General features: G+C 41.6%; 1 protein-coding gene across 1 annotated transcript in view; it reads left to right on the forward strand.

Annotated features, from left to right (window-relative positions):
* Nucleotides 1-24,302, forward strand: part of LOC100737582 (zinc finger protein 226-like) — a 34,475-nt gene that overhangs the window by 5,199 nt on the left and 4,974 nt on the right. The window contains 9 exon segments of the mRNA XM_021097546.1: nt 843-1,029; nt 5,804-6,337; nt 6,340-6,417; nt 6,420-6,974; nt 6,977-7,664; nt 15,037-15,271; nt 20,482-20,526; nt 22,892-23,018; nt 24,081-24,155. Coding sequence (XP_020953205.1) covers nt 843-1,029; nt 5,804-6,337; nt 6,340-6,417; nt 6,420-6,974; nt 6,977-7,664; nt 15,037-15,271; nt 20,482-20,526; nt 22,892-23,018; nt 24,081-24,155 — 2,524 coding nt within the window.

Here is a 24,302-nt window from a genome sequence, read left to right on the forward strand (position 1 = left end):
TTTATTTTGCTCTTTAGGGCTGCACCCACACCATATGGAAGTTCCCAGGCTAGGAGTCGAATTGGAACTACAGCTGCTGACCCACAGCACGGCCACAGCAACACAGGATCCAAGCTGTGTCTGCGACCTGCACCACAGCTTACAGCAGCGCCAGATCCCTGACCCACTGAGCAAGGCCAGAGATTGAACCCATATCCTCATGGATACTAGTTGGATTCATTTCCTTGGCACCACAATGGGAACTCCCTGATTTAATTTAATTTAATTTTTTTAAGTTTTTTATTTTAAAATAATACTTAATTGAAGTACAGTTGTTTTACAATGTTGTGTCAGTTTCTGCTGTAATATCCAGCTAATTTTAAATTTGACTGCTTTTCTTTAATATTATATAATGTTCATTTTTTTGTGAGTACATCCCATTTGCCATTGATTTGATACACCTGTTTGCTTTTATTTTATTTTGTTTTTTACTTTTTTGTAACTTTTTGTTTTTAACTACTTCCCACCTACCCATAGATATTTAAATGGTGTAGGAATTTGTTTTAAGCAACCCAGCAGTGACAGTTTTCTTCCACAAAACCTCCCCCCCCCAAATCATTCCTGAAAAGTCTGTCAAGTTTTTGTCATTACTAGTCTATTGTCCTGTGAGCGCAATGTAGAAAGAAGACACAGTACATTCGATCTGTTGACTGTTTTCTGGCTATAATATCTGAGAAATCTGCAGATTAAGTTTCTCAAAATCCAGACTCACTTTCCACCCATCTTTTTGACCTTCTTGGTGCTGTCCCTTTTCAGGTGGCCTTTGATTTTAAGATTGAGGTGGCATGTATTTGGTGTTGTAGGAGGCAGTGACCTTCAAGGATGTGGCCGTGGTCTTCACAGAGGAGGAGCTGGGGCTGCTGGACCTCACCCAGAGGAAGCTGTACCAGGAAGTGATGCTGGAGAACTTCCGGAACCTGGTCTCAGTGGGTGAGGATGGCGCCCTCTCTAACCGAAAGTCAGCTCCTTGGTTTGGCTTCATGTCCTCAGGTGTTGAAGGCTTTGGGGATCTTGAATTTTTATTTATTTATTATTTTTAGCAATTTATTTATTTATTTATTTATTTATTGGCCACACTTTTGGCATATGGAAGTTCCCGGGCTAGGAATTGAACCCATGCCACAGCAGTGACCGAGAGCCACTGCAGTGACAACACCAGATCCATAACCTGATGAGTCACAAGAGTACTCCATCACACATCTTTGTTTTTCTTTTTTGGCTGCCCCTGCAGCATATGGAAGTCCCTGGGCAAGTGATCCAATTCAAACTGCAGCTGTGACCTGCACCACAGCTGTAACAAAACTGGATCCTTAACCCACTGCACCACAGCAGGGACTCCTGTCATACAACTATTTTTAAGGGTCATATGACCATAAATTACATTAGCCATCAAGAAAGACATACCTAGTAATATTTTTCCATGCTTCCACTCTTGGAACCTATTTTTCCATTTCAACAGTGTTTAATTAAGGACTAGGTTAACTTTTCCAACCAAAGTTTTCAATTTTTTATTTGTTTCTTTTTTTGTGTGTAGAAGTTCCTAGGCCTGGGATCGAACCTATGCCACACCTGTAACCAGAGCCACAGTAGTGACAAAGCTGGATCCTTAACTCATTGAGCCACAAGGGAACTCCTCAAGGTTTTTCTCTTTTAATATGAGCCATGGCAAGGACCATGTCCCTTGGAGTTCTCTTGTAACGTAGCAGGTTAAGGATCTGATGTTTTCACTATAATGGCTCAGGCATGGGTTTGATCCCTGGCCTGAGAACTTCCACATATTGAGGCTGTGACTGAAAAAAAAAAAAGAAGAAAAAAGAAAGAAACGTCCTTTGTTTGTAACCAGAATCCACATTTCACGTGTTGGTGATTTCTGTGTATCACTTTCGTAGACATTTCATGGGATGACCTCTTTTCTGTTGGTGATGAAGCTCTGATAGTTTCTATCCTGGTTCTTTTTTCTGAATGCTTATTATAGGCTTTTAGGTTTATTTCATAGCTCACTAGAGAGCTGGAGTTTTCGATTTGAAGAACTGGTGTGATAAGCTATTTTATTTCCTGCCAGAGTTTTCCTACATTGCATTTTCGAAGAGACAGTCCAAAAGCTTCAGCAGGAACCAGCAATGGTCTCTCTTGCTTTCTTTTCACCCTAAAGGATTCTGGCCACCTTTGACTTTTTTCTTCCTTTTAGGGCTGCACCTGTGGCATATGGGAGTTCCCCAGCAAGGGGTCGAATCAGAGCTACAGTTTCCAGCCTTTGCCACAGCCACAGCAATACTGGATCCAAGCTGTATCTGTGACCTCTGTTGCAGCATGCAGCAACCCAACTTGAACCCACTGAGCAAGGCCAGGGATCGAATCCACATCCTCATGGATACCAGTCGGGTTCTTAACCTGCTGAGCCACAATGAAGACTCCATCTTTGATATTCTTATTAACAGCATGTTTGTTGTATCCCTGTCTTTGGGACAGCTTTTCAGCTTCTCAGCAAAACTTACTTCTCTGTCCCTTTGTTATTTCAAATAACTTACTTGAAAGAAATGTTTTCCTCCTAGGACTTGACTTAAACTCTCATTAAAAAAGTCAAACTGGGACTCATTTATTCATTGAACATGCATTTGTAGAGGATTCACTGTACTCCAGACTTGATTCTGGACAGTGGTTATGAGGAGGAAAGTGTAAAATACGTTCCATGTATCAAGTGTGAAATACTTCCTGCTTTGATGCTGCATTATGGTGGGAAAGACACATATTAAACAACAAATGGGAGTTCTCATGTGGCTCAGTGGGTTAAGGATCCAGCATTGTCACTACAGCAACTCTGGTCACTGCGGCTTGGGTTCAGTCCCAGGCCCAGGAACCTCCACATGCCATGAGTGGAGCCAAAACAAAGCACAAATGACTTAGTGTGTTATGTGGGGAAAAGTGCTGTGTAGAACAGGTTCAAGGATTATGGAATGGCCAGGGGTAGATCGAGTGAGGACAGGGTTGATTATTTTACACTGGGTGGTAAAGAGGCCTAGTTGGTGGGCTGCTATTGAGCTGAGGCCTAAAAGACATGTGGAGCCATCTGTGGGTCTGTCTGCCAAGTCTTCCTGGCAGAATCTAACTCCCATTCTAGGGTTGGCTTTCAGAGTTTATACTGTGTCTTCATCTTCCTTCTCCCAGGGTCCGGTTTTGCATAAAAGGTTACCTTCTATGTTTTCACTTTTTTCCTTAGAAGTCTGAATTAGTATCAGGTTTTAGAACAGTGTGTGTTACCTGTTCAACTTTATTTCCCTTTTTTCCTACTGAAGAACACGTGCCAGTGGGAGCTAAAGTTCCATTCTCTGCTTTCACTGTGTTTTTTTCAGTGTGTGACTAGATATTTCTCCCAGACCAGCCAGTCATTCTAGCCATTCTAGTCACCTCATTAAAGTAACTTTCCAATAAGATGACATAAGGCAGAGTTATAGGGAGGCTGTTTATCATATGTCTCCTGGATCAAAAGAGGAGGCAGCTTTAAAGGGAGGAGAGTGAATTTCTCTTTTGTAAAAATTTCATCACAAGTACTTGCTTTTTTTTTTTTTTTTTTTTAAAGACTGTTTTGGGAGTTCCCGTCGTGGCGCAGTGGTTAACGAATCCGACTAGGAACCATGAGGTTGCGGGTTCGGTCCCTGCCCTTGCTCAGTGGGTTGACGATCCGGCGTTGCCGTGAGCTGTGGTGTAGGTTGCAGACGCGGCTCGGATCCTGCGTTGCTGTGGCTCTGGCGTAGGCCAGGGGCTACAGCTCCGATTCAACCCCTAGCCTGGGAACCTCCATATGCCGCGGGAGCGGCCCAAGAAATAACAACAACAAAAGACAAAAAGACAAAAAAAAAAAAAAAAAAAAAGACTGTTTTGATGGTCAACAGGGACCTTCTGTATAGCACAGGGAACTCTATTCAGTACTCTGTGATGGAGTTCCCGTCATGGCACAGCAGAAAAGAATCTGACCAGGAACCACGAGGTTGCAGGTTCGATCCCTGGCCTCGCTCATTGGATAAAGGATCTGGCATTGCTGTAAGCTGTGGTGTAGGCCAGAGATGAGGTTCAGATCCTGCATTGCTGTGGGTATGGCATAGGCTGGCAGCTGTAGCTCTGATTAGACCCCTAGCCTGGGAACCTCCATATGCTGCAGGCAAAACCCTATAAAGCACACACACACAAAAATACTCTGTGATAATCTATATGGGAAAAGAATCTGAAAAGGAATGAATATGTGTGTACGTATAACTGAATCACTTTGCTGTACAACAGAAATTAACACAACATTGCAAATCAACTAATCTTCAATAGAAATTTTTAAAAAGAAAAAAATGGTTGTTCTCCTGTGCCATGGGTTAAGGATTCAGCATTGTTACTGCAGTGGCTTCGGCCATTGCTCTGGTATGGTTCAGTCCCTGGTCTGGAAACTTCCACATTCTGTGGGCATGGCTAAAAAGAAAAAAAGAAATAAAATTTTAGAAGCCTGTTTTTTTAAGAACAGTTTGGGGTTCACAGCAAAATTGAGAGGAAGGTACAGAGATACCCCATATATCCATCCCCTGCCCTCCCCACACCCACAGCCTCTTACATTACTGACATGCCCCACCAAATACAACTGATGAGCCTGCATTCACACATCACTATCATCCAGAGTCTGTACTTTACATTAGGGTTCACTCTTGGTGGTGTACATTTTATAGATTTGCACAAATGTGTAACACCATGTATCCATCATTACAGTATCATACAGAGTATTTGCACTACCTTAAAATCCCCTTTGCTTATTTATCTCTCCCTCCTCCAGCCCTTGGCAAACACTGACCTTTTGACTGGCCCCATATTTTTGCCTTTTCCACACATCATATATTTGGACTCATACAGTATGTAGCCTTTTCAGATTGAGTTCTTTCACTTAATAATATGCATTTACATTTCCCCCATATCTTTTCTTGGCTTGATCGCTCATTTCTTTTTAGCACTGAATAATATTCCATTGTGTGAAGGAACCACAATTTATTTAATCACTCACCTACTAAAGGACATCTTGGTTGCTTTCAAGTTTTGCTTTAAAGAAAAGTTACTGCTTTTCCTTAAAGTTCTAGTTGATCATATTTTATTATTTGTGTAACTTTTCTGCCTACATTGTTCTTTTTTTTTTTTTTTTTTTGGCCATGCTCTTGGCATGTGGAAGTTCCCAGGCCAGGGTTACACCTATGTCACAGCTGCAGCAGTGCCAGATCCTTAAACTGCTGCACCTCATGGGAACCTCAATATTCATTTTTTTTATTGAAGTATAGTTGATTTACAGTATTGTGTTAGTTGCAAGAATACAGCAAAGTGATTCAGTTATATGTATGTGTGTATATTCTTTTTCAGTTTCTTTTCCCTTATAGTTCATTTCAAAGTATTGAAAGAGTTCCCAGTGCTACACAATAGGTCCTTGTTGATTATCTATTTTATACATACAGTATGTGTATGTGTATATGTCTATGTAATTAAGTTTTTGACATCTAACTAACACCTAACATAGGAAACTTGTTGTGCACTAATGGGTTCGGTATACTTAGCAGATTTGAGCCAGCTGGACCACTTCTTGGTTCCCACTGGCATGCAAATCAGAGTACATGACACACAATGAAAGAAACAAGACAGACTGAATGTTCCCTGGATTTATTCACATTTGCACTCTCGCCTAAATGTAAAGTCTTGAAAACACTGAAAGGAGCCTTCAGTTATCCTTATCCCTTCTTTGTCCTTATAGGAGGCAAGATCCAACATGAGACAGAGACTGTTCCAGAAGCAGGACCACATGAAGATCTTTCCTGCTGGCAGATCTGGCAACACATTGCAAGGGACTTAACCAGGTGTCAAGACTCCATGATGAAAAGTTCTGAGTTCTGCAAACATGGTGACGCACCTAGCCAGGTTGGGGCAGGACTGTCTATAATTCACACAGGCTGGAAACCTTATCAGTGTAATGAATGTACAGAATCTTTCAGTGATGTCTCCAAATTTGATTTTCACCAGCAAATACATTCTGGAGAAAAGTCTCATACATGTAGTGAATGTGGGAAAAGCTTCTGTTACAGCTCAGCCCTTCGAATTCATCAGAGAGTTCACTCTGGAGAGAAACGTTATAAGTGTGATGAGTGTGGCAAGGAATTCAGTCAGAATTCACAGCTGCAAACTCATCAGAAAGTCCACACTGTAGAGAAGCCATTCAAATGTGAGCAGTGTGGGAAAGGCTTCAGCCGTAGATCAACACTTACTGTTCATTGTAAATTACACTCAGGAGAGAACCTTATAATTGTGAGGAGTGTGGGAGGGCCTTCATTCATGCTTCACATCTTCAGGAACATCAGAGAATCCACACTGGGAGAAACCATTCAAGTGTGATATATGTGGTAAGAACTTTCGCCGTAGATCAGCACTTAATAGTCATTGTATGGTCCATACAGGGGAGAAACCATATAAATGTGAGGACTGTGGGAAGTGTTTCACTTGTAGCTCAAATCTTCATATCCATCAGAGGGTCCACACAGGAGAGAAACCTTATAAATGTGAGGAGTGTGGTAAGTGCTTCATTCAGCCATCGCAATTTCAGGCCCATAGGAGAATCCATACAGGAGAGAAACCATATGTATGTAAAGTGTGTAGTAAAGGCTTCATTTATAGTTCAAGTTTTCAAGCCCATCAGGGAGTCCATACAGGAGAGAAACCTTTTAGATGCAGTGAGTGTGGGAAGAGCTTCAGGATGAAAATCCATTATCAAGTTCATCTGGTGGTTCATACAGGAGAGAAACCCTACAAATGTGAGGTATGTGGGAAGGGCTTCCGTCAGAGTTCATATCTTAAAATCCATCAGAAAGCCCACAGCATAGAGAAACCTTACAAGTGTGAGGAGTGTGGGCAGGGCTTCAATCAGAGTTCACGACTTCAATCCATCAGCTGATCCACACTGGCGAGAAACCATACAAATGCGAAGACTGTGGAAAGGGGTTCAGTCGTAGAGCAGATCTTAAAATTCACTGCAGAATCCACACAGGAGAGAAACCCTATAGTTGTGAAGAGTGTGGGAAGGTCTTCAGTCAGGCATCTCACCTTCTGACCCATCAGAGAGTCCACAGTGGAGAAAAACCATTCAAATGTGAAGCATGTGGGAAGAACTTCAGTCGGAGTTCACACCTGCAAGCCCATCAAAAAGTCCACACTGGAGAAAAGCCATATAAATGTGAGGAGTGTGGGAAGGGCTTCAAGTGGAGCTTGAACCTCGACATGCATCAGAGGGTTCATACAGGAGAAAAACCGTATAAATGTGGGGAGTGTGGGAAGCACTTCAGTCAGGCCTCAAGTCTTCAGCTTCACCAGAGCGTCCACACTGGAGAGAAGCCATACAGATGTGATGTGTGTGGGAAAGTCTTCAGTCGGTCTTCCCAGCTTCAGTATCACAGACGAGTTCACACAGGAGAGAAACCTTACAAGTGTGAGATGTGTGAAAAGAGCTTCAGCTGGCGCTCCAACCTTGTAAATCATCACAAAGTCCATACTGGGGATGCATTTTATGAAAACGATGAGAGTGGTAAGAACATCAAGGAACTGTCAGAGGAAAGAAGTTCTGCAAGATGATGTTTTAAGAACAGTCATGTGCAGCCTGAGTTCTTGTAACTGTCAGGTCTGATAGAGAAAATATTTTGGGTTAGTGGGTGTTGAAGCAGTTATTTTCATCAGACCGCACAACAGAGAACCCTTCTGAGTGGTGCAGTAAGGGCGGCTGCATTCAGAACTTGACATTTATCAGATGTCACTTAGGAGATGGTACCTAGAAAGGAAAAGAGTTTGGCCTTTAACGGAAGTGTGAGGATGGGCTGTCAGAATCAATATTCACTAGAATGTGAGCTCCATGAGGCAGGGACTTGGCAGCTGGATCTACACAACCTTAACCTTGAATAGCGCAAATGGGTATGCCCAGTACTTGTATGTTAAATAAACCAAAAGGGGGAAGTGTACAGTATGTGAAAATTGTATCCAGAGGAGGAAAACTGCAAAGTGAAATTGATTCAGGAAATGAACATTTATTGAAATGCAGAAAACATTCAATATTACAATCTGCAGTATTAATATAAGTGTGGGGTGTTAGCCTATTGTAATTGGCTCCTTGCCTTCCAGAGCCTCTGTTCTCAAGTTGGGTTATTCAAGGCCTTCTCTAGTTTTCCAAGGATTGTGTCCAGTTTAAATTGAACTATTTTGTGATTTTTTTTTCTGACAGTACAAATTGAAAAAATGTTACTACTGTTGCAACAATAGGTGACTGCATATTATACAATTGATTTTTTTTTTGTCTTTCAATGTTAAGGCAGGGTTTACTGTAACACTTTGAAGGTGTCAGGAAAATTGCTTGTCAATAACAAAAAATGTTCTTAGTCGACCTTGAATTTGTAATTGACTTCTAATTCACTGCATTTTCATCCATACTTTGAAATGTTTGCCTTCTAATTACTGTAGCATTTCTTCTGTGAAACCTTCTCAGGTAGGGGCTATGTTATATTCTTCCCCCACAGCCACAAAGCAAATACCTAGAAAACTTGTGGGAATTTGATAAAATTATCAAATGTATTATTGAGGCAAGACTGACATTTATATGCTTTTCGCTCTTGGTAGCTTGGTTTCAGGAAAGGAGTACCTTTCAGAATATATGTTGTACTGTACATCTTTTACCTGGAAATCATAAAATTGGATATTACGGTTATAGATTAAAATACCAAAAAGATGAGCACCACATTAGTGATATCACTGAATCTTTTTTCATGGAAATAGGTATACATCTATAGGAATTTGAATTTTGATATACTCCTATATTAATCTGAACCATTAAAATTATGGAAGATATCTGTAATGGCAGGAGAAATACATAACATGAGCTTTGAGAGGTCACAGATTATAGTTTTCATAGTGTAATCAGCCATAAGTTTTTGTGAGTTTGTGTGTATGTGTACATTTGTATGTGTACACACATAAGGTCATGTGTAAAGGGATGCTCTTTGATAGTGGTTTTCCTTGGCAAGGAGGAATATTTTGTGGTATTTTTCTTTTTTTTTTTTTTTCCTTTTTTTAATTTTTTTTTTTTTTTTTTTTTTTTTTTTTTTTTTTGCTGCACTCATCATATGGAAGTTCCTGGGCCAGGGATCAAACCTGTGCCATAGCACTGACAATACTGGATCCTTAACCCACGAAGCCACCAGGGAACTCCATCCATTTGAATTTCATCTCATGTTTCAGTTTTTTCATTGACCAGTGAGAATACTAAGGCAGTAAATTATTACAGTAGAATTTGGAAAAGTACTAAATAATTATTCCTTGTAGTTAAGACCTCATAATACGATTGTTCTATATTGTCACATGGCATGTAAGAAAATTGCAGTATGGATTCTAGAAGCCAATTTCAAAAAAAAATATTCTCAAATTGTATTGCATATACAGATAAATTGATGAATTTCACCAATCAAAGCTTTATAATTTATGCTGTGCTTTAACTATAAATCCATAACATAGAGCTAGGGGAAAAAAAGGATATGCATACATTGTGGGGGTATTTTTTTAAAAAAAGATTCCCTGTTGAAAAGATGTGCATGAGAGAACATAGCATAATAGCAGAGAACCCTCTGAATGTGGAACCAGGAAGGACAAAGCAGGTTTGGATGACATTCCATACTGAGACACAATGGTGATGTTTTCAGTGTAGTTGGTTAAAGAGCTTTACTCAGCAAGTTACAACTGACCTTTGAACAGGATGGCTTTGGGAAGTTCCCTTTGTGGCTCAGCAGTAACAAGCCCAACTAGTATTCATGAGAATGCAGGTTTGATCCCTGGCCTTGCTAAGTGGGTTAAGGATCTGGCATTGCCATGAGCCATGGTGTAGGTCACAGATGCGGCTCACATCTGATGTTGGTGTGGCTGTAGTGTAGGCCCAAGGCTGTAGCTCTGATTCAACCCCTAGCCAGGGAACCTCCATATGCCACAGGTGTGGCCCTAAAAAGACAAAAAGATGGGTTTGAACTGGGCAAGTCCACTTATATGCAGAGGAATTTTGTAATAGTAAATACTGTGTGTGTGTGTGTGAGAGAGAGAGAGATGGAATGTGCTAGATATTTACTGAAGTAGATATAGACATGCATAGTAGATACACAAATGTGTATGTGGTGTATATAAGTCTGTGTATCCACATACCTGTTTCAGGCTGGAGCAAGGAAAGTACAAAATATTTCTGGAAAAAGTTTGCTGTGCCAGCAAGTAGGAAGAAGCAGTGGCACATGTTAAAAGGTCCAGGATGAAGAGGCTCACGCTGGGTAAATATGAGCAATTTGACCATAAAAATAAATAATTATTCATATAATGATATGAATTTAAAAAAGAAAATAGGGAGGGAATAAAGTAAGGGCTGCCTAGTAAAATGCCAAACCATAAATATAGAAGAAATGATGTAGTTTAAAAATCATTATTTTTGGAGTTTCCTGGTGACCTAGCAGGTTAAGGATCTGGTGGTGTCACTGCTGTGACTCAGGTCACTGCTGTGGTGCAGGTTTGATCCTTGGCTGGAGAACTTCCACATTCTGAGGGTGGGGCCAAAAAAAATCATCATTTGCAACCGCCACAGAGATTATTGATTCTGGCAAGAATAATTAAGGAATTGTGCAACAGCTGGTTGAAAGTTAATGAGGAACAGGATACTTTAAACCCCAGAATATCTCTCTACAAGGTAGTGTTAATTACCAAAGGAAATATAGTAAGTAGGTATAAATTTGGTGAACACTATCTTAGCACTTTATCAAGAGTCTCCATTGTGGCTCAGTGGCAATGAACCCGACTAGTATCCATGAAGGTACAGGTTTGATCCCTGGCCTCACTCAGTGGGTTACAATCCAGCGTTGCTTTGAGCTGTGGTGTAGGTCACAGAAAAGGCTCAGATCATACGTGGCTGTGGCTATGAATGGCAGTTGCAGCTCCAATTCGACCCCTAGCCTGGGAATTTGCACATACTCTGGGTGTGGATACGGCCCTAAAGAGAAAAAAAAAAAATGAACATATACCACAGGTGCGGTATATTTTTCTTGTCTAAAAAGACAAACATTTCAAAAAATATTTAATATTTATATATTTTTGTCTTTTTAGGGCCACACCCATGGCATATGGAGGTTCCCAGACTAGGGGTTGAATCAGAGCTGTAGCTGCTGGTCTATACCACAGCCATAGGAATGCCAGATCCAGGCCGCATTGTGACCTACACCATGGCTTGTGGCAACACCGGATCCTTAACCCACTGAGCGAGGCCAGGGATCAAACCTGTGTCCTCATGAATGCTAGTCAAAGTTTTTTTCACTGAGCCATGACAGGAACCCCCACAAAGATGAACATTATCAGTAATGAAACTGACCAACATTTCAGACCTCCTGATATGATGTACTGAGAAGACACCATGTTGCTTCAGTATTATTACTGCCAAAAATACACAACCAGATCTAATCACTAAGAAATGCCCAAATTGAGAGACTTTCCCGCTTCACAGTTATGTCTACAAGGAGCAAAACTGACGCAAAGTCCCAGCTGCTGCTCTCAGGTGCATCACCACATTTGCACAAAGGCAAGTCTTTCACCTGATTTTCCTTTGTCGACACAACAGTGATCCAAAGGCCATTTCTTGGAAGACCAGGATTCTTCTGTGCATTGACTTTTTTTCCCAAGGACTTCCTGACAGCATTGAGGATTTTACTTAGATTACAAGGCAGTCTAGGGTTATTTACCAAATAATTCTTCCAGCTCTTTGCTCAAGGTCAGACCTGCACTGTGAGTAGATGGTTCTGCCAGCCTCTCAGAGCTCCCTGCCATTTCCCCTCAAATATTTCCCCTAATAAAATATTTGTTCAAGAATTTCCCATTGTGGCTCAGCAGCAACAAGCCTGACTAGTATCCGTGAGGCTGCAGTTCGATTCCTGGCCTCGCTCAGTGTGTTAAGGATCCGGCGTGGTTAGCTGTGGTGTAGGTTAGCAGCTGTAACTCTAACTCAACCCCTAGCCTGGGAACTTCCATATACTGCAGGTGCAGCCAAAAAAAAATGTTCATTAAATTCTCTCTTAGCATCTTGCCATCTAGTTCTTGGAGGACCAGGGCAAACCCCAAGCCTTAGAAATACCCCTTTTGGCTCTTTCTAGTAACCTCCCTTTCTGGATGGTAGCCACTAATTTGAAGTGGTATAACTTCATTTAGCCTGTTTTTTACTTTGTATAAGTGGAGTCATACAATATGTACTATTTTGTGTTGGCTTCATTTGCTCGACATTATACCCATGAGATTCATCTGTATTATTGGGTGTGGACAACTTTGATTCACTTTCACTGGCGGATGTCATTGTAGTGTGTAAACATACCAAAATCTATCTATTCATTCCATTATTGGTGAGTATTGGGTAATTTCCCTATTCTTGGTTGTCACAGTTAGTGGTGATGAGATCAGTCTAGAACACGTCTTATGCGCTCATTTGAGGATTATATCTATGGGTGGAACCAAAGGGTTCAACAGCTCACCCTTGAAGAATGCATGGGTGTTAGGGATGAATCTGAGTCTTTTATTATAAAGATGTGCTAAAATGTCTCTCACTTTTTGCCTTTTAGTGTTTGTTTGTTTTTGGGTTTTTTGTTTGTTTGTTTCTGTCTTTAGGGCTGTGCTAGTGGCATATGGCTAGGGGTTGAATGGGTACTACAGCTGCCAGCCTACACCACAGCCACAGCAGTGCCAGATCCGAGTCATGTCTGTGACCTACACTATAGCTCACAGCAATGCCAGATCCTCAACCCACTGAGTGAGACCAGGGATGGAACCCGAATCCTCATGGATACCAGTTGGGTTCATTACACCGAGCCACAGTGGGAACTTTTACACCGTGAGCTATGGTGTAGATTGCAGACACCACTCAGATCCTGCCTTGTTGTGGCTGTGGCATGGGTCAGCAGCTGTAGCTCCAATTCAACCCCTAGCCTGGAACCTACATATGCCACAAGTGCAGCCCTAAAAAGACAAAAGACAAAAAAAAAAAAAAAAAAGAGAGAGAGAAAATCAGCAAAATTTAATAAAATAAGATTCTACTATACATTTAATACACTAGCAGAACTTATGGTGATGAGTCATCCAAATGAAGAGAAAGTGGTTGCACAAAAATCTCATCTGCAACTCTTTGTAATAGAGTACATTCTGGAGGTCAACCTGCCTATATTAAATTTAAGTATAATTTAAAAATTTTGGGAGTTCCTTGTGGCACAGTGGAAACAAGTTGACTAGTAACCTTGAGGTTGCAGGTTCCATCCCTGGCCTCACTCAGTGGGTTAAGGATCTGGTGTTGCCATGAGCTGTGGTGTAGGTTGCAGACACAGCTCAGATCTGGCATTGCTGTGGTTCTGGCGTAGGCCAGCAGCTATAGCGCCAATTAGATCCCTAGCCTGGGAATCTCCATATGCAGCCAGTGTAGCCCTAAAAAGCAAAAAAAAAAAAAAAAAAAAAAAAAAAAAATTGGCTGCACTTGCAGCGTTAGGTATATTTAAATTTATTTATTTATTAAACGATTTTTATTTTTTCTATTACAGTGGTTTACAGTGTTATGTCAATTTTCTACTGTATAGCAAGGTGACCCAGTCATACATACATTTAAATTTAAATATACACATTTTCTATGAAATAATTTCTCTTGGTTATGTATTCCGAAGAAATTCTCAGATATGTCTATGAACAGAAATGTATGAAGATGTTCGTTTGGTTGTTATTGGCATAGCAGATGGAAAGAGGAGACAGGTAAAATATTGAGCGCAGAAAATAGAATTCTATAAAACAAATGAGATGTACTGCTGAATCTTAAAAATATACTCCTGAATGAAGAAAACAAACACCAGAGTGAATTTTATGACACAATATAATTTATATAAATTAAAAATATATGTATAGAACTGCACATATTTTGCACAAGAACACAATCAAAAGGACGCACAGAAATGAGAATGGTTGCTTATGGGGTAGAAAAGGGACTGGAGAGTGCCATGGGGAAAAGGAGGTGAATAGAATAAAATTAAATTGTTACCATATATTATCATACTATACCCAAGATTTCAGTTTACTTGTAATGGAAAGAAATCTGAGTGCCATGTTGTTGCCTTAAATCAGAAATAGTTCTTGGAAGATGTTTTCCTGAAGGAATTTGGAACATAAAAATATTCCAAAGACACCAAAATCTTCAATTCTTGTTCCATCGACTTACAGTCTTCAGTGTTGCAGAAGCAATAAGCCAAGTCTGAACTTCCACAAGTGCAGGGAACAAAATGTGATTGTCCACGAGTTTATTAACTTCCTGAGATGGATGTTTTTCCGAATCAAATTTCAATTCTCTATTTTAGTATATTCATTTAAGGCTCAACATTTCCCTCTATATATGTGTTAAAATCCCTGGATCCAATTATGAGTTTGACTCTTTCTTTTTATGGTTTTCTCAAATTTCGCTTTATAAAGTACGAATTGAAGTTACCAATTTCTGGTAACTTGAAACTTTTCTCACTATGAAGTGTCCCACCATCTGTTAAATAATGCCCCCCCTTCCCTTTAAATTTCACTTGGTCAAATGTCAGTATCACAAATTCTACAATCTAGAAATAACTTGAAACCTAGGATGATGATATCTCTCAGTAGAAAGGAATTTCACTTGCTTCTGCACGGACTGCAAGATGGTAACAAAACACCTTCTGGGACCGGAAGTCCAGGGCTCCGTGAAGTCCCACGTACTGCAGCTACAGTAAGATCCACAGTAAACGGTCTCCCCCGCGGAATTCTGGGAAATGTAGTCCAGGAACCGGGTAGTCGCAGGCACTTCCGGCCCAGGACAACGCGGCAGCCATCTTTTCCCTGCTTAGGGAGATTCAGGTCGGATATTCATGACCCTTTCAAACATTCCCGAAACTCTCGTAGGGTCAGCATTTATGGACATTTCCTTTGGGAAGAAAGAGGAGGAGCGGCTAAAAGCGGAGGTTTGAGGGCCGAGGGTGGTGATGTGCGTCCCCCTAGGCGGAGCTTCTTGCCGTTTGGGACGTCCCCGGGATGGGGTGGGCTCAGGTCTTGCTTCTCGGGGTTTGAGGGTCTTCCCGGCTTTATGCACCGCTCGCCCGACCCCCTAACTTGTGAGCTTGCCCTGCCACTTCTTGCGGTACCACACAGGGTGTGTTACTTAACCCCTCTGAGCCGCCGTTGCTGTTTTGCGAAAGGGAAATAAAAGGAACGTGTTGCTAATACAGTGTTGAGGAAAAAAACAGATAGTACAAGTAAAAGGTTTACAATTGCCCGACATGTTGATTGTTCTTATTAATGCTGCCATAATTCTCTCAGAAACACCCGGTGAGAGTCTATGAGCCAGGAAGCTGAATCGTCCTGAACTCTTGGTCCTTTTGAGTGCCTCTTCTTGTGTCGAATTATAGGGCATGGAATCACAATCCTGGTATTTCACAACCTCCTTTCCTTCCCCAGTCTGTCTCAAAAAGCACTGAACGGAGGAAGAGGCAACAGAGCCCCCGGTGAGTAGGACTTGGCATTCTCCTACATAACGTATTCATATAAGTTGTAGAACGTGCGGTGCATGAGCAATGATTTTAACTAAGCCGTGATCACTCAGTTCCATTCTGAAAGCTTTATACAGATGAACATATTGAGAGCCCCATAGTGGCTCTCTGAAGTGGTACTGGTATTTTCTCTGCTTTAAAGATGGGGAGATGGAAACGGGAAACACAACCTGTTGGCCCAAGCCCACCTAGAGAGTAGGAGGCAGAGCAGGGGTTGGAACCTAGGCAGTCTCAGTCCAGCATCTGATTTTATTAATCTCTTTGTTATATTCTCGTTGAGCGTGGGGAACTGGCTAGAATCATTTGAAAGTAGGTTGGGAAATGACTGTGGGGACCTTGAGAACAAGGTTTAGGCTATTTCTTGAGTTTTTAAAATAGTTTTCTCAACTGGGTCATTTGTTTTATTTTTTGTCTTTGGTCCTTTTCTTTAGGTCCCCACCAGCGGCATTTGGAGGTTCCCAGGCTAGGGGTCCAGTCGGAACTGTAGCTGCTGGCCTATGCCACAGCTACAGCAGCGCCAGATCCTTAACCCACTGAGCGAGGCCAGAGATCGAACCCACAACCTCATGGTTCCTAGTCAGAATCGTTTCTGCTGCACCATGATGGGAACTCCTGGGTCATTTATTTTATTTCAAGGTGGCACAGTGGTTAACGAATCCGACTAGGAACCATGAGGTTGCGGGTTCAGTCCCTGCCCTTGCTCAGTGGGTTAAGATCTGGTTTGCCGTGAGCTGTGGTGTAGGTTGCAGATGTGGCTCGGCGGATCCGGCGTTGCTGTGGCTCTGTCATAGGCCGGTGGCTACAGCTCTGATTCGACCCCTAGCCTGGGAACCTCCATATGCCATGGGAGCGGCCCAAGAAATAGCAAAAAGACCAAAAAAAAAAAAAATTTACATTATGGAAGTAACATAAGATTATGGAAAATGAAGCTATGTATAGATATGTTGAAAAATTTGTTACTCATAGTTTTAGGATGTAAAGGTAACAATAGTAAATATTTTTGTGCCCTTTTGTAGTTACTCTCTGTGTATATTTCTGTTTATTGGAGGCTGTTTTCTTTAGCACTGATGTTACTCTGCAGTGCTACTCAAACTGCGGTTCACAAACCAGTGGCCTTGGCATCACTTGGGTAGAGCTGCCCTGCCTCAAGCCCCATTCAAGACCTTCTGACTTGGAATTTCTGCATATGGGACCCAGGAGTCTGCATTCCAACAAAATCCTGCAGTCATTCTTGTGCACATGAAAATTCACGCCTAGGAAAGAGTCTTGTATGGAAACTGAAGCCTAGGAAGTTGACCCTGCCAGATGTCACAGATAAACCTGAGCTGGATACACTAGAGCCCTACTCAGTCCAAAGATTTTATTTCCCCACTAATAATTGTCAGCTGTTAGGGTTCCCTGCAAAATCTTGATTTGAGCAGAAGGGGCAGCTGGCAAGTAACAAGTCAAATGGAGGGAATCAGAAATTGTGAAGTTGGATTTTCCCAGGCTTTGGGGAGTGGGTTCATTGCCATCATTTATACCAGAAGATTTGTACCTAAAGTAGGAAAGTCAATCAGTAGTTACCATTAGTTAATCCTGGGTATTTTTGCTATAATCATCATCATTAGAACTGGTGCTATTAGTTTTTAGGGTTTTTTTTTTTGTCTTTTCTAGGGCTGCTCCCACGGCATATGGAGGTTTCCAGGCTAGGGATCTAATTGGAGCTGTAGTTGCCGGCCTACACCACAGCTCACAGCAACGCCAGGTCCTTAACCCACTGAGCAAGGCCAGGGACCAAACCCACAACCTCATGGTTCCTAGTTGGATTCGTTAACCACTGTGCCACAGTGGGAACTCCAGTGCTATTAGTTTTGTTATTACTCTGTTTCCTAAACTTTTTATTTTCATAAAAATAATATGAACTAATATAAAAATAATTTTATTTATTTTCTGTATTTTTTGTCTTTTTAGGGCCACACTTGCAGCATATGGAGGTTCCCAGGTTAGGGAACCTACACCACAGCTTATGGCAATGCAGGATCTATAACCCACTGAGTGAGGCCAGGGTTTGAACCCAAAACCTCATCGTTCCTAGTTGGATTCGTTTTTGCTGTGCCACGACGGGAACTCCAAAATAATTTTAAACTTACAAAGAAAAGTTGCAAAAATTGGATAAAGAATTTTCATGTATTCTTTACACAGAGATATCAATTATTTTTTTGAGTGTTTGCTGTTTGGTTTTTTTTTTTTGTTTTTTTTTGTTTTTTTTTTTTGTCTTTTTAGGGCTGAACTTGCAACATATGGAGGTTCCTAGACTAGGGGTCGAATTAGAGCTGTAGCTGCTGGCCTACGCCATGGCCACAGCAACGTCAGAGCCAAGCCTCGTCTTCGACCTATACCACAGCTCATGGCAATGCCAGATCCTTAACCAGGATCCTTAACGCAGGATCGAGGCCAGGGCTCCAACCTGCGTCTTCATGGATGCTAGTCAGATTTGTTTCCACTGAGCCACAATAGGAACGCCCCAGTTTGCTCATTTGTAACCAGCCAGAAACCACCAGGAACACTCCTGTATTCAAAGAGCTAAGTTTGTTTTGGCTTATTGAAGCAAGGAAGCCCAGACACCACAGGGTGTCTTTGTAAGAGGCAATCAGGTGGAGCTGCTTTTAGGGTTTTGGCTTGTGTTAGCTGAGTTGGGGAGGTTTTTAGGCAGTGAGGGTTTGTTCTGATTTGGATGCTGTCAAGAAGCAGACATAATTTGATGACTGACTGTTGTCATAATTTGTATCTAGTAGGTGGGAGAAACAAAATCAGACTGAAGTTGTTACTGTTCATGAAGTCGTCACTCATGTTTCCCGTTTGGGGGGGTGGATTGTTTGGTTATTTTAGTCATTGTAGAGTGTCTGTGTTATGGAGCAGCTTGTCTTTTTCTTGTTCAGTACTGTGCTTGTTGATAAGTTGAAAACACCAGGCTCTAGCTGTTGCTGCTATTAGCTGTCAGTGCTATCCAGTTTTTCTCTTTCACAGTTTTATTACGCCTATATGTTGTTTGTTGGCAGAGCCATTTGAGAGCAAGCTGGATCGATCAAAAGGAGATTAATGACATTGATAACACACTGTTATCTAATCCACAATCCATACTTAATTTTTTTCAGTTTTTCCTAACAAAGTCTTCGAGAGCCAGTTTTCTTTCCTAGTTCTGGGCCCAGTCCAGTTTATGCATTGTACTCAGTTTTTGTTTCATTAGTCTCCTTTCATCTAAAATGATTCATTAGGCTTTTTCTTTTTGGCTCTTGATATTTTTGAAGAGTATTGGCAAATTATGTTGTGGCAGATCCCTCTTTTTTGGTTTATCCAAGATTTGTTCATGATTAGATTCAGGCTGTGCATTATCAGCAGAGATGCCACAGAAGTGGCGAGGCAGCCTTCTCAGGGCATCGTATGACACAAACGTCCGTTTGTGGATTTGTCTCAATTGGTGGTCTCAACTCTGTTTCCTTGGTTAAGGTGTCTGCCAGGTTACTGTTTTTCCTTTTGCAGTTAATATTTTGAGGCTATATGGCTATCTTATTCCTCACCAAACTTTCACCAATTTTTAGCATCCATTGATGATTTTCCAACCATCTTTCGTTCTACAGTTATTCGTTTGCATTCCACCATAGGGGGAGCTTTCTCTTCTCGTCTATTTCTGAAACATTCCTTTATTTATAACAATACATTTGTAACTCAGATTCCCTTCTTTTTTATTTAAAATAAGTATGAATTGTCAAGCTTTGTTGTTGCTGAACCTTGGTTTTTATTAGTTTCCTTCACTGCACTGCATACTTGTCAAAAGAATTCTTCCAGGGAGTTCCATAGTGGCTCAGCAGAAATGAACCCGATTAGTATCCATGTGGATGTGGGTTTGATTCCTGGTTTTGCTTAGTGGCTTAAGGATCCGGTCTTTCCTCGAGCTGTGGTGTAGGTTGCAGACACGGCTGGGATCTAGCGTTGCTGTGGCTGTGATGTAGGCCAGCAGCTGTAGCTCCAATTCAACGGCTAGACTGGGAACTTCCATATGCTGCACTTGAGGCCCTTAAACAAACAAACAAAAAACAGTTCTTCCTGCTTAAACAGAAACAACATGTTTTTATACTGTTTGTAAAAATTTGTGTCAATTTCAGTATTGTTGAGGCAACAAAATTATTAGGAAGACAGAGATTTTCAGAAGTCTAAAGACTCATGTGACAGACCAGCAAGCTATGACATCCACGGATCTTACAGTGTTCTGTTGGTAGAAATCACATTTATAAGGATGATTTCAAACTATAAAATATCATCTGCTTTACTACAGTTTCTAAGAAATAAGAAACCCTGAGGGTCTTCTCAGAGCTAGCTTTCTGCCTTAAAACAGTCTCATGAGGTGGGTACCATTGTTCTCCCCCCAACTCTGCCAATGACTGAATTGAGACAAACAGACGTCAATAATTTGCTCAAGATGACACTGCTAGTGAGTGGCATAGCCAGGATTTCATCCAGGGCATGTTAACTCCAAAGCTTACTCTTACTTACGTAGTTTACACCTCCCAAGAGTAAGCTTCCTATGGAAGCTGCAGGAACACTGTGTTGGGGCCACTGTCTGTGTTGGGCACATTGTTCCTTGAACAGCTACTGAGAGGGGTGACAGGGGTCTGGTATCCACTCCAGGCTCTGCTCATTAAGCGGGTTCAGCTGTGGCCACCCTGGAGGCCTGGGTGCTTTGCCAGTTCACAGTGAGCATCATGTGGGTTAAGGACAGTGTCCATTAACTTCCTTCTCCTTTCCCAGTTGGTATTCTTAGGACCCTGCATTATTCCCAGAAGGAGAGGAAATGAGCACATTCAAGGTGAGTAGCGTTTGCCTTTCTTGCCGTTAAAAACATCATTTTCATATTCAGAGATTGAACCCAAGTTTTTCTCTTTCACAGAGTTAGGACATATGAGGACCTGTTGAGTGTGCCATGTACTTTTTTTTTTTTTTTTAATCCCTGTTACGTTTAATTGGTTTTGATTTTTTTCTTTTTTCTTTATTTTATTTTTCTTTTTTTCTTTCTTTTTGCTCTTTAGGGCTGCACTCGCGGCATATGGAGGTTCCCAAGCTAGGGGTCAAATCGGAGCTACAGCTGCCAGCGTACACCACAGCCACAGCAACGCAGGATCCAAGCTGCGTCTGTAAGCTACACCACAGCTCACAGCAGTGCCAGATCCTTAACCCACTGAGCAAGGCCAAGGATCAAACCCACCACCTCATGATTCCTAGTTGGATTCATTTCTGCTGCACCATGATGGGAACTCCTCTTTTTTCTTTTTTTTTATATGACGACTTCTTTATTTTTTGTTTATTTTCCATCTTTTTTAGAGCCACACCCAAGGCATATGGAAGTTCTTAGGCAAGGGGTTGAATCAGAGCTACAACCTACACCACAGCTCATGGCAACGCCAGATCTTTAACCCACTCAGCGAGACCAGGAATCTAACCTGCATCCTCACAGAGACAATGTGGAGTCCTTAACCTGCTGAGCTACAATGGGAATTCCTTGTTTTTCTTTTATTTCATCATTTTTTATTTCACAAGTAAAAGAAATTAATGGAAATGAAGACCAGCTCCCACTTTACTACTTCCCAGCTTATAAATCAGCTACTTTTATATTTCCTTGATCTCTTCACCATATGTATTCATAGCTCCGTGTTTGTATTTGTAACATAAATACAATTAAAATTGTTTTTCATTTAATACTACATAACATTCCCTTCTAATTGCTTTATCATGTTCCCACAAACCTGTGTATCTATTTTTTTAAACTATTCTTTATTCGTAGACATTCAGTTTAGAACTTTCATTATTTTAGTAGCACCTCAATGACAATGTTGCTGATTTAACAAAGAAATCCATTCTGAGAAATATTGCCCCTTTCGCCCTTAATATACGAGGTATTCAGAATTGAAGAGATATGTTTTATATGTGGCACCGTGGATGTTTTTGATAGAATATCCAAATAGGGCACAGCACAGCAGGATCAAACTGCTGCTTCACACAGAAGAAAAAAGATGTGTAGTTAGGGTCTTTCTAGACCAGAGCTAGATCCTGTGTTCCCCATGCCTGAGTCAGACCCTGTGTGTATTCATTTACTGATTTATTCGTTTGTTTGCTTTTCTGTCATGTATTTTTTTTCTAGTCAAAGTAATACATGACCTCAGTTTAAAAAGTCCAGTGGTACTTAAAGCATTTGTCACCTCATTGACACCTCAGGATAAAGAGGTGCTTGGTTTCATCTTTGTTTTATTTTTTTAAATTTTTATAATTTTTTGGTCTTTTTGCCTTTTTTCTAGGGCTGCTTCTGTGGCATATGGAGGTTCCCAGGCTAGGGGTCGAATTGTGCCACAGCCGCAGCACCGCAGGATCTGAGCCACGTCTGCGACCTACACCACAGCTCATGGCAACGCGGGATCCTTAACCCACTAAGCAAGGCCAGGGACCGAACCCGCAACTTCATGGTTCCTAGTCGGATTCGTTAACCACTGCACCAAGATGGGAACTCCCATCTTTGTTTTAAATATAAAGAAAAAGGGTTGTGAAGAATGAGGAACCAGCTCAAGTTCATCCAGAAAGCCAAGGATGTGAAGTCAAAGGACTGCATTCAAGCAAAAGTCAGAGACAAGAAGAAAGAGTTTTCATTCAGAGACCTGGCAGCCTTGGTTAGTTTCCACATATAATGTTGTTCATTCTCATCTGGTTCCCATCTCAGTGAGAAGGCAGGTGCCATCAAACACTGCCAGGACTAAATTGGTAAATGTTTCTGGGGCACTTGGCAATAATAATTAAAAAGTGAAACTTTTTGAAGTTCCCTCGTGTCGTAGTGGTTAAGGATCTGGCGTTGTCACTGATGTTGCTTGGATTTGAGCCCTGGCCTGGGAACTTCCATATGCCACTGGTGCAGCCCCCCAAAAAAGGTAATACCTTTTTAGTTCAAGATTCAACAGTTAGAATTCTATGGAGTTTACTGAGAGCACCAGGTAAACACACAAAGCTTTCTCCTCTATACCCGCACTTCTGCTGAGGCTGTGTGGCATTGGCAGGGTGCAAGGTGGGGGCTGGGAATTCTACAGAATGAATTTGAACCAGAGCACCTTCCCACTCATCCTCCTCACCTCAGTGCTGACTCTTTTCCACTTTCCATGAGTGTAAGGTTGTGGTGATATTGTTTGTTGTAGGAGGCAGTGACCTTCAAGGATGTGGCTGTGGCCTTCACTGAGGAGGAGCTTGGGCTGCTGGACTCTGCCCAGAGGAAGCTGTACCAGGAAGTGATGGTAGAAAACTTCAGGAACCTGGTCTCCGTGGGTGAGGACAGCCTTTCTCTGAAGTGTCTTTGTGACCTTGGCATTTCAAGGCTTTAAAGATCTTGAAATGGTTCCCTTAGTTTGGGGCCCAGACTTTTCTAATTCCTATGGGCACAGGAGGATGTTTCTGGTCTTTCTAAACAATATGTCTCAGGTCTTTTTCATTTGTGTTTCACAAAAGAACTGTAAATAGCATACTGCTGTACCTGATCTGTTCTTTTTCACTTTCCACTCCTGTCCCATTAGTAGATTATAAAGCCATGTTTATTGAGCCCTGTATGTGATATGTATATATTTTTTCTTTTTCTGGCTGTCCCGAGGCATATGGAGTTCCCAGACTATGAATCAGATCCGAGCCGCAGTTGCAACCTACACTGCAGCTCTGGCGGTGCTGGATCCTTAACCCACTGTGCTGAGCTGGGGATCAAACCTGTGTCCCCATGTTCCAGAAATGCCACCAATCCTATTGCTCCACAGTGGGAACTCCCTGTGTGTAATCTTTAATGAAATAAAATAGTATAGAAAATATCGCTTCTTAGGAAGAGTAGAACACATTGCAGCAGAAACTCTGGCTCATTGCATGAGTAGTGTGAGAGCCAGCGGGAATAGATTTAATGAAAACTGACATTGGTTAGAAACTAGGTCATTCAGCCTTCACTTAAGTAATACATATATCTACATATGAATCTGGGTCGTTAAACAAATGCTATTTCTTCAGTGGATCATGGTACAAAGTTTGAAAAACACTGCTTTCAATGTCTTTATAGGGCCGTACCTGCAGCATATGGAAGTTTCCAGGCTAGGGGTTGAATCTGAGCTGGAGTTGCTGGCCTATGCCACAGCCACAGCAATGCCAGATCTGAGCCACATCTGTGACCTGCACTGCAACTTGAGGCAATGCCAGATCCTTTACCCACTGAGCAAAACCAGGGATCAAACCCAAATCCTCACAGATACTTCATCAGGTCCTTAATCTGCTGAGCCATGGTGGGACCTCCTCCTCTCAATGTCTTGAATATGCGTTGGGACTCAAATTTTAACTTGTGGCTTTACGAATCCTCAGGACATCAACCCTTCAAACGAGATACATCATGTAAAGAAAGAAGAGAAGCTTTGGATGATGAATTTAGCAACCCAGGTAGAAATTTAGATAAGAACCAAATGATTATGAGTTCTTGTGGATAACTCTCCATCTTTTTTGCTTGTCATAGTCCCTCTGCTGTCCATCACCTGGTCCAAACTGGAAATCTCTTTCCCGGGTAATTGCACGGTCTTTGTGCTCGTC

Source organism: Sus scrofa, chromosome 6 (assembly GCF_000003025.6).
Source record: "Sus scrofa isolate TJ Tabasco breed Duroc chromosome 6, Sscrofa11.1, whole genome shotgun sequence".
Classification (NCBI taxonomy): Eukaryota; Metazoa; Chordata; class Mammalia; order Artiodactyla; family Suidae; genus Sus; species Sus scrofa.